Source organism: Sapajus apella, unplaced genomic scaffold (genome assembly GCF_009761245.1).
Source record: "Sapajus apella isolate SASKATOON/1434 unplaced genomic scaffold, GSC_monkey_1.0 scaffold159, whole genome shotgun sequence".
Lineage (NCBI taxonomy): Eukaryota > Metazoa > Chordata > Mammalia > Primates > Cebidae > Sapajus > Sapajus apella.
Genome location: NW_022437099.1, coordinates 2,066,659 through 2,077,227, shown reverse-complemented (window position 1 = coordinate 2,077,227; position 10,569 = coordinate 2,066,659). Strand labels below are relative to the sequence as shown.

Sequence of the window (10,569 nt, the reverse complement as noted above, 5' to 3'; positions counted from 1 at the left end):
GGGCTCAAGTGACGTGACCTCCCACCTCAGCCTCCCCAGTAGCTGGAACTACAGTCACGCGCCACCATGCACGGGTAATTAAACATATGTTTTTGTAGAGACAGGGTCTCCCTATGTTACGGGGGCTGGTCTCGAACTTCTGGTCTCCAGCGATCCTTCCACCTCGACCTCTCAAAGTATTGGAATACAGGTATGAGCCACCAAGCCTGGCCAGGTCTGACTTCTGAATGCGTTCGTTTCTTGATCTTTTACCCAGAGTGCACGTGCAAGTTACACTCCTGGCCACTGGGTTTTGCAGAATGTGGTTTTCCAGTGTCCGAGGCCCCACGCCCGTTCGCAGGCTACTGAAAGGCTGAGGGCGAGGACTCCTCGCTTCGCGCGCTCCAGGTCCGCCGGCGCCCCAAGGGCCGGGTCTACAGCCTCCGCCGGCTGCAGACGCCGCCGGGCCCGGCCAGTTCCCGAGGGCGGGGCCGTGCGGCCTCACGCCCCGCCCACCGCGGGGCCTGGATCGGTCACGTGACCGCACGCCGACCAGCGAGGCCCCGCCCGGCGGGAGGAGGCCCGGCCGCGACCTGGGCTGCGCGCTGAGGAGCCGCCTGGTTCCCCTCACGCTACCTCTGGCGGCGTCCCCCGCCCGCGGCCCCTCTGCCGCCCGCCCGGGGCTTGCCGGCTGCGGGAGTGGCCTCAAGATGGATGAAGACGGCGGCGGCGAGGGCGGTGGCGGTGAGTGTCGGAGGTGTGGCGGGCTCGCCGGCGGCCTGGGGCCGGGGGCTGGGGGTCGCGGGCGCGGCGCCGGCCCGGGGTCCTCCTGAGGAGACTGGGACTGGGGCGGCGGCGGCGCCCGCTGGAGGCCTGAGGCGCGCCGGGCCGGGGCTGAGACGGGGACTTTTGGGGGCCCAAGGGAAGCGGCGGGCCGGGGTCGCCGTCCAGCGCTGGCGAGGGTCCGGGTACCAGGCCCGGGCCACCGCGGGTCGGGGTCACCCCGGAGTCTCGGGCCGGGGTTCGGGGGTCGCTCCTCTGGGGCGGGGGACCTTGTGGGGCGACCTTCCCCGCATCTTGTCGCCAAGGGCGTCCACGCCCTCTGGAGCCCGATGTTTCGGACGCCCCCTTTGAGCTCAGGTGGGCGGAAGCAGCTGAGCCGGTGGGGAACCGGGAGGGGAAAGTTTGGCATGGGGGGCTCCTCGGGGGTACAGGAGGGTAGGGCAGGGGGAACGGTTGGAAAGCGTGACAGGCTGCTTGGCTTTGGGTCAGAAACGGTCGCCGGATTTGCTCGAACGGGTAGGGGGCCAGCTGGAGTCCAGGTTGGGGTAGGCGTTTTAGGAAACGGCAGACGCGACAGAGTGAGCAAAAAAACTCGGTGGAGCGGAGGGTGGGGGTCACGAGCTGCACCCAGCACCGAGGCGAGACTGGAGAGCCAGGTGTGCTCGGAGCCAGGTGTGCTCCCAAGTGGGTCGGGTCGGTGCCCGACGTGCCCCAGGTGGTCTGTGTCTGATGTTCGGTTTCCTCTTGCTGGAGGGATCGTGTTTGTTGGAAATTATTTCGTGGAATACAAATGACTGTTGGGTCATGCTGCAAATTAGATTTTAAAAACAAGAACGTGCCTGTCTGTATGGAGTGGCTGTTCGCTTTGGAAAGCAAAGGGTTAATGCCTATGTTTTTACAGGAACAGACGAAGTTGAGGTTCTCCAGACTTTTTTCAATTTTGGCTTTTTTGAGCTAAAGATCTCCTTTGAGCTGACAGAGAAATCATCAGAATCATCAGAACCCCATGTAATAAGGGAGCAGTTTAGAGAAATCTTAATTACAGGCTGCCGCAGCAGCTGCCTGTAAGAATCAGCAGTATTGAATGCTTCAGGATGAAGTGGTTCATCATCAAGGTGCCTTCTAGAATTCAAGTGCTGCTCAGAGGGAGATTTTTTTTGCTGATAGACGCGATGCAGCCAGGATGGTGGGAAGTTGGCACCCGTCATGGCATTTGGCGAGTTCAGTTCTCATAGTTGAAGCTAGGGGTAGCACTGTGGCACCGCGTGGGTGTGTTTATGAAAAGGGAGCGCTGTGGAACGAAGGAGCCCAGTTGCAAACCCTCCTAAAGTCAGGCTGTCTGTCTGGAGCGAGATCCTAAGGAATGGATTCCCGGTGGAGGTCGTGTTTCCTGCCTGTCATAATTTGGGCAGAGCAGTTTTCTCTTGTTAGAAAAGAAGGACAAATAACTGTAATATGCAGACGTTGGGCATTAGAGTCAAGGCAGGCTGGCTTGGCAGTTTGTTTTGTGAAGTGCTTTGGGCTCAGAAAAGAAATGTAGACTTGAAGATAAAAGCAGGGATAGAGAGGAAAAAAAGGAAGCTTTAGTGTGCTCTAGCAATTTGCAGATCTTGAATGGTATAACAAAGCATGATATTAAGTTTCAAAAGTCTTAAAACTGTCCTTGGGTTGTTAATATATCACAGGGAAGCAACCTTGAAATAAATAAAAAAAACCCTCCTGTATAAAGATGTATTATGCTGTTTGTAATAGCAAAACATTGAAAACAGCAATACCAACCGTAGGGGCATGGTGAGGTAAATTATGGGAAGTTTATTCAAGTATTTTACAACCATTAAAATAAGCAGTTAAACAATGTAAAAACTGGTGACATTATGGATTATTTTATTTTTTCAAGTTTTCCAAGTTTCTGGAATAAGCGTGTATTTCAGATTTGAAAAACAAAACTCTTATGAAATACATGAATGTTTTAAGTGTATTATTTAATTCACCTCACCAGAACATTCAACAATGAAGATTTATTTATTGATTGCCCAATAAAATGCCAGCCAGCATGTTAGGTGCTGGAAAATAACTTTTAACTTTTATCGATTTAGTTTATAAATAGCTTTCTCCCTTGCTTTGTGACAGACAGTTAAAAATATTTTTGGTAGGCTGGGTGCGGTGGCTCACTCCTGTAATCCCAGTACCTTGTGAAGCCGAAGAGGGCAGATCACCTGAGGTCGGGAGTTCGAGACCAGAGTGACCAACATGGTGAACCCTGTCTCTACTAAAAATATAAAATTAGCTGGGCATGGTGGTGTATGCCTGCAATCCCAGCTATTCGGGAGGTTGAGGCAGAAGAATTGCTTGAACTGGGGAAGTGGAGGTTGCGGCAAGCCAAAATCATGCCATTGCACTCCAGCCTGGGCAACAAGAGTGAAACTCCGTCTCAAAAAAAAAAAATATATATATATATATATACATATATATATATTTAGCAGTCTTAGGATAAGTATTTTTGAAACAGGTGAAAAGCAAAGTTTTGAAATATGAGTCATTGTAATTGTATAAACTTGATGTGCTTATATTTAACTCTTGGCAGTCGGAAGTTTTGAAGTTAACATACCTCTTTACAGTTAATACCATTTAGATTTAAAAAAATGGTTTAAAATTCATGTTTAAAAAAATAAAGTTCAGCTCCCTGATGGAAAACCATTTCAGTTGCCAGCAGATGATAAAGCATAACACTTTTTGGTATATTTTTAGAGTGTAATACTTAACATTGAACTGTATCTGTGGGAGTCAGTTTCAGCTTGTTTAAAAGATAAGGTAAATAATCTATTCAAACAGTAGTTATGGTAGAGGCCAAAGATAATTTAAAAGGTCTTTTTTGTTAATGGTCATATTAAAAGACTTGAAAAATTGATTCCTACTTGCTGTTTTTGTAAGTTAATTTAGCTTTTTGTCCACTGTATTGTTTGTTCTTTAAATGCAAGATAAGGAGGGAGAGGATGGTGGTGTGAATGGCTGGAAGGCAGTTACAAGAGGAGCAAGTGGGGGGTACAAGATTACAAGAACACATTGTTCCTTACAATGTGTGCAGAGTGAAGTTAAGGCATTTTTAATTCCTTTGGGGCTTTGTTGCCCTTCAGTTTTTCCAGAACAGTTCTTGAGCTAAGTCTCTGCATGGAGGGTGACTGGCTAGTTTGGCTCCTTGGCATTGTCTTCGTGCCCTGTTTGGGCTGGAGCATGCCTGGCAGATGAGCTGAATTAACTCTAATTGGCATTCCTTTCCCTACCTTGTTCCCTCCTTGATCAGTTAAGTGAGGGTTAGGTCTGTGCTTCAGGTGAAGCGATGCTGAGCCTCGTTCATAATAAAATACATGCAAATTAAGACTAGATTGAGCTTCCACCTTTCACCTTCAGACATGCAGTAACCCCCAAGTGTGAAAAGTCTGTTGGCAAGGCCATTTGAAACATTTACGGGTAAGAGTGTAAGTTAGTCACAGGAGGCGAGGCCAGGCCATGTCCTCTTGGCTCAGATCCATTTCTTCCTGCCCTTTCCCTGCAGGGACGAGTCCCTGCAGGCAATATTTCCCAGGCTCTTGGTCAGCTGGCTTCTGGCTGGGATTGGCCACTGGGAGCCACTGGCAGGAGGATTGGCAGGAGAAAGGATGAAAACAGGTTAGTTCTCCTCGATCTGCCTCAGGCAGTGTCTCTGGCAGTTGCCTTGTCTCCATTTGGCTCTAGCTTCTGCCCCTTGGTCCACCTCGCCTTTGAGCCTTGGAAATACCTCCCTCCCTTTTACCCTCTATTTGAGAAGTGGTAACGGCAGCTTGCTTTTGCTAATCTCTGGATTATCATTTCCTGTTTGCCTTTTCAGTTTTTCCATCACACCTGTCACTAATACCTTATATTAAATTCCATCTATTTCTGATTCTTTTTTTTTTTTTTTAAATGGAGTCTTGTTCTGCTGCCCAGGCTGGAGTGCAGTGGCATGATCTCGGCTCACTGCAACCTCCACCTCCCGGGGTCAAGCAGTTTTCCTAGCCCAGCCTCCTGAGTAGCTGGGATTACAGGCGCATGCCACCATGCCCAGCTAATTTTTTTGTATTTTTGGTAGAGATGGTGTTTCAGCATGCTGGCCAGGCTGGTCTTGAACTCCTGCCCTTGTGATCTGCCCACATTGGCCTCCCAGAGTGCTGGGATTACAGGCTTGAGCCACCACGCCTGGCTCAGATTCTTAAAGGGATGGTTTCTCTGGATGTCTCTGTTTCTCTGAGTGGACCCTGATAGATACAGGAGCTTTAGGCAGTAGCTTTAAAAATTACAGGTGTATAAATCCTTTGATTCCTCATTCAGTTCTAGGAATTTAACCTGCAGATATATTTGTACATGTGTGAGATAACATAGGTATAAGATAATTTATTGCCTTGAGTGTCCATCAGCAAGCAGGAGACTTAACAGAGAAATCCTTACCCAGATGGTGAAGGAGGCTATAAAGCTGTAGAAAGGAACGAGAAAGTTCTTTTTTTAGTTGACAAGGAGAGAGCTCCAAAATATCTTGTTACAAGAGCAAATTGTAGGAAAATGTGCATTGTTTGCTCCCATTCTTGTTTTTTGAAAGAGGAAGTGATGGTTGATGCATGCAGATTTCCTGGAAGGTGAAACAAGGAACTAATAACAATGGTTACCTGTTTGGGGAGGTTGATGGGAACTGAATAGTTGGGGAATATAGGTGGGAAGGAAACTTCACTGTGTATCTTTTTATTTTATGAAATTCAAAAAAGCTTGAATAATCTATTTTCTAAAATTGGAAAACAGTTTCATAGAAAAATAGTATGCTGGTAAGAAAATACCATTTTAGACCTTTTTTGAGGTTTTTTGTTGTTTTTTTTGAGACAAAGTCTTAGTCGCTCTGTCGCCCAGGCTGGAGTGCAGTGGCACAATCTTGGCTTGCTGTAACCTCTCCCCACCGGGTTCAAGCGATTCTCCTGCCTCAGCCTCCCGAGTAGCTGGGATTACAGGCATCTGCCACCACACCCAGCTAATTTTTTTATTTTTAGTAGAGACGAGGTTTCATCATCTTGGCCAGGCTGATCTTGAACTCCTGACCTCATGATCCACGGGCCTCAGCCCTCCAAAGTGCTGGGATTACAGACATGAGCCACTGCACCCAGCCTGAGGGAATTTTTATAGATTAAAAAGTATTCTAGGAAGGCAGCAACAAAAAAAAGAACATGATAGATATCCAATGTAAAGTTATAAAATGTTACCTATTTTTTCCAGTCTATAGTAAGTTATTATACTTTCGAGAGTTTAAAAGGTGGATGTGATGGGTGCTTTTAGATTATGCTTAGAGCATATTATTTTGTAGTCATTTACTCAAATGTTGATAGTGTCTCTACCAAATACCAGGTTCTGTGCATGGCACAAGAGCTATTAGTGCCTGAGTTATGCCGTTTTTGCATTGCTATAAAGAAATGCCTGGGTAATATATAAAGAAAAGAGGTTTAATGAACTCATGGTTCTGCAGGCTGTACAGGCGTGGTGCCAGTATCTGCTTGGCTTCTGGGGAGGCCTCAGGGAGGCTTTTATCTTAGTGGAAGGTGAAGCAGGATTAGGCACATCACATGGCCAGAGCAATAGCAAGAGGAAGGAGATGCCACATCCTTAAACGACCGGATTGAGGAGCACTCACTCACTGTTGCAAGGACAGCACTGAGCCATGAGGAATATGCCTCCAAGATTGGGGATTACAGTTCTACACGCAATTTGGGCAAGGCATGTATTCAAACTACGTTGATGCCTAACAGTGGTGAATACAGCAGATAAATTTCCCATGTCCATGGAGCTCATGTTTAGATGGGAAGACAGACAAAAAAGGTAAACAGCTATATATAAAATAATTACAGATCATGCTAGGTGCATTAAAGGAAATCAACAAGAGGTTGAGGAAGAGAAAGAGTGAGGGATGGGAGGGTTGTAGGGAAAACCTGTGGCCAGGGAAGGCCTCTGAGGAAATGCCCTTCCAGGTGCAACCTAGAGGGATAGTGGACCAGGCAGAAGGAAAGGCACAGAATTGGCAAGAGCTGAGTATTCTAGAGTATTAAAAGCAGCTTTGTGTGGCCTGAACAGAGGAGGGGGAGAGATAGACTGAGGGCATGTCAGACATTCAGTAGCTAAGGAATGCAGATTTTATTCTAAGTACATAAGGCCGATGAAAGATTTTTAAACAGGGAAATGACATTTGATTTACATTTCAATAATTTTGGCTAATATTTACTTGATGCTGTATGTGCTGTGTTCTCTCTATATGTTATTAACTCTTCATAATGTTACTATTTATAGATTGGAAAATGGAGGCATAGGGAAGCTGAGTAATTTGTCTCAAATTTCACAGCTAATAAGTGGTGGAGCTGAGATTTGAACCCAGGCCTTCTGATTTCAGAATCCCTATTCTCAACCACTGTCCCCCTGCTTTTTATTTTTATTTTTATTTTTTTTGAGACGGAGTTTCGCTCTTGTTGCCCAGGCTGGAGTGCAATGGCGCGATCTCGGCTCACCGCAACCTCCGCCTCCTGGGTTCAGGCAATTCTCCTGCCTCAGCCTCCTGAGTAGCTGGGATTACAGGCATGCGCCACCATGCCCAGCTGATTTTTTGTATTTTTAGTAGAGACGGGGTTTCACTATGTTGACCAGGATGGTCTCGATCTCTTGACCTCGTGATCCACCCGCCTCGGCCTCCCAATAGGTCTATTTTTTAAAAATAAAGCATTACTGGTAAGTCTCTACATCTCAGTATATTGCAGTGTTATTCTTCCAGTTGCTCAGGCCAAAATTTTGGTGCCATCTTTCTTTCTTTCTTTCTTTTTTTTTTTTGAGACAGAGTTTCACTCTTGTTGCTCAGACCGGAGTGCAATGGTGCGATCTCGGCTCACTGCAACCTCCGCCTTCCCAGGTTCAAGCGATTCTCCCACCTTAGCCTCCTGAATAGCTGTGAATACAGGCATGTGCCACCACACCTGGCTAATTTTATATTTTTAGTAGAGATGAGGTTTCTCCATATTGGTCAGGCTAATCTCGAACTCCTGACCTCAGGTGATCCACCCACCTCGGCCTCCCAAAGTGCTGGGATTATAGGTGTGAGCCACCTCGCCCAGCCAAATTTTGGTGCCATCTTTCACATGTTTTGCCTTAAGCCTTCCGACAGTTCTCCCACTGTCATCCTTGTTCACACTGCAGCCAGGGCAATTCCCTTTGACAGGTAGGTCATGTCACTCCTGTAAAGTTTGCCTGTCCTCAGTTTATTTAGAATCCTATCTGACCTTATGGTCCACTGTAGTTTAGGGGGCTGCAAGCTCTTTTTATAATAGAGCCAGATAGTAAATATCATAGGCCATGTAGGCCACATATGGTCTCTGTCACAAGTATTTTTTTTTTTTTTTTTTTTTAAATAACCTTTTAAATATGTAAAAAACATTCTGACCTTGGGGACTGTCCTTGACCATTATTCTAGTCCCCTGCTGTCTCTTTGACATTTCCCATCACTCCTCTCCCTTTTCTACTCTGTTCTTGTCTCTTTGGTCACCTTTCGGAGCATACTCCTGCCTCAGTGCCTTTGCACTTGCTGCGCTGTAGTGGTTTCCGCTTAGATACCTGCATGTGGTGTGTCCTTGCTTCATTTAAGTTTCTGCTCAAATGTTTCCTTACCACAGAAGTCTTCCTTGACCAACCTGTCTAAAATCATATTCACTGTTACTCCCAGCTTTATCTTTCTCCCTTAACACGTGTCACCCCTTACCTATTATATATTTGTGTCTTTTCTCTTAGAATGTGAGTTCTGTGAAAGTAAGAATATTTTCTGCTTTTATCCACAGTTATATCTCCAAGATCTAGAACAGTGCTTGATACATAGTAGGCTTTCAAGTAAATATTTGTTAATAAATATTGAATAAAGTTGAAGTCACTTTTGTCTAGCAATCCCTGGTCCTTTTGCTCTTTGCTTTCATGTTTCCTAGAGGCAACCATGATGAATTTGACATGGAGACCTCTGGTGTATGGTGTTTTTTTTTTTTTTTTTTTTTCTAAGACGGAGTTTCGCTCTTGTTACCCAGGCTGGAGTGCAATGGCGCAATCTTGGTTCACCGCAACCTCCGCCTCCTGGGTTCAGGCAATTCTCCTGCCTCAGCCTCCCGAGTAACTGGGACTACAGGCACGCACCACCATGCCCAGCTGATTTTTTGTATTTTTAGTAGAGACGGGGTTTCACCATGTTGACCAGGATGGTCTCGATCTCTTGACCTCGTGATCCACCCTCCTCGGCCTCCCAAAGTGCTGGGATTACAGGCTTGAGCCACCGTGCCCGGCTTGTTTTTTATTTTTTGAGATGGAGTCTGTTACCCAGGCCAGAGTGCAGTGGTGCAATCTCGGCTCACTGCAGCCTCCGCCTCCTGGAGTTCAAGTGATTCTTCTGCCTCAGTCTGTCGGGTAGCTGGGATTAGAGGCATGCGCCACCACACCCAGCTAACTTTTGTATTTTTAGTAGAGACGGTGTCTCACCATGTTGGCCAGGATGGTCTTGAACTCCTGACTGCAAATGATCCACCCATCTCAGCCTCCCAAAGTGCTTGGATTACAGGCATGAGCCACCGTACCCGGCCTGTTATATATTTCATACTTAAATAGATGTGCGTGTGCCTCCGTAAGCAATATACAGGCAGGTCTTTTTAAATTTTTCTTTTTGAGATGGAGTTTCGCTCTTCTTGCCCAGGCTGGAGTGCAGTGACGGGATTTCTGCTCACTGCATCCTCCACCTCCCAGGTTCAAGTGATTCTTCTGCCTCAGCTTCCCAAGTAGCTGGGATTATAGGTGCCCATCACCATGCCCAGCTAATTTTTTGTATTTTTGGTAGAGACAGGATTTCACCATGTTGGCCAAACTGGTCTTAAACTCCTGACCTCAGGTGATTCGTCCGCCTCAGCCTCCCCAAGTGCTGGGATTGCAGGTGTGAGCCACACTGCACCCGGCCCTAATTTGTTTTAAAAAGATTATAAAGCTGAGATCACACTGTATGTAATCTTCTTTACCTTGCATTAGAGATTATCCTTGTGATTATATATATAGACCTTGTTTATTTCTTTTAACTGCAATAAGATTTTATCTATCTTGTCTCGTGTTGAACTTTTTTTTTTTTTTTTTTGAACAGTCCTCACTCTGTTGAACTGTCCTCACTCTTGCCCAGGCTGGAGTGCAGTGGTGTGATCTCAGCTCACTGCAACCTTCACCTCCTGGGTTCAAGCGATTCTTCTGCCTTAGCCATTCAAGTAGCTGGGATTACAGGCTTGCAACACCATGCACTGCTAATTTTTTTTTTGTATTTTCAGTAGAGACAGGTTTTTGCTATGTTGGCCAGGCTGGTCTGGAACTACTGACCTCAAGTGATCCGCCTGCCCCGGCCTCCCAAAGTGGTGGGATTATAGGCGTCACCGGGCTGAGCCCTGTGTTTAACTTTTTAATGTCAGTATTACACTAGTGTTGTTACAAACAGTACTGAGGTGAGCTCCTTAGTCCTCTCTTCTCACAAATGTGAGTTAATCTAGAGTATATTTCTAGAATTGCAGTTGTGAGTTACAGACATGCTTCAGTTTTAATAGATAATGACAGATTGCTTTCTCTTTAGGGGCTTGTGAGTAGTGTGATTTCCCAGCATTTTAATCAGCATTCAGTGTTTGCCTTTCTTTTAAATGCTTGCCTATGTCATGAATAAGAAATTATGTATTGCTTTAATTTGTGTTGCTTTGTAGTGATGAAATGTATTTTTTT

General features: G+C 46.2%; 1 protein-coding gene across 3 annotated transcripts in view; it reads left to right on the top strand.

Moving 5' to 3' along the window:
- Positions 1-555: 555 nt before the first annotated feature.
- The window catches only part of CYTH3 (cytohesin 3), a 113,663-nt gene continuing 103,649 nt past the window's right edge, over positions 556-10,569 (top strand). The window contains exon 1 of one of the 3 annotated variants that reach the window (XM_032266474.1): positions 556-717. In XM_032266474.1, the coding sequence (XP_032122365.1) occupies positions 690-717 (28 nt within the window). In that variant the 5' untranslated portion in view covers positions 556-689. Of the gene's footprint in view, positions 724-10,569 lie in introns of all 3 variants that reach the window. The other 2 variants (XM_032266475.1, XM_032266473.1) reach the window with 2 other exon arrangements.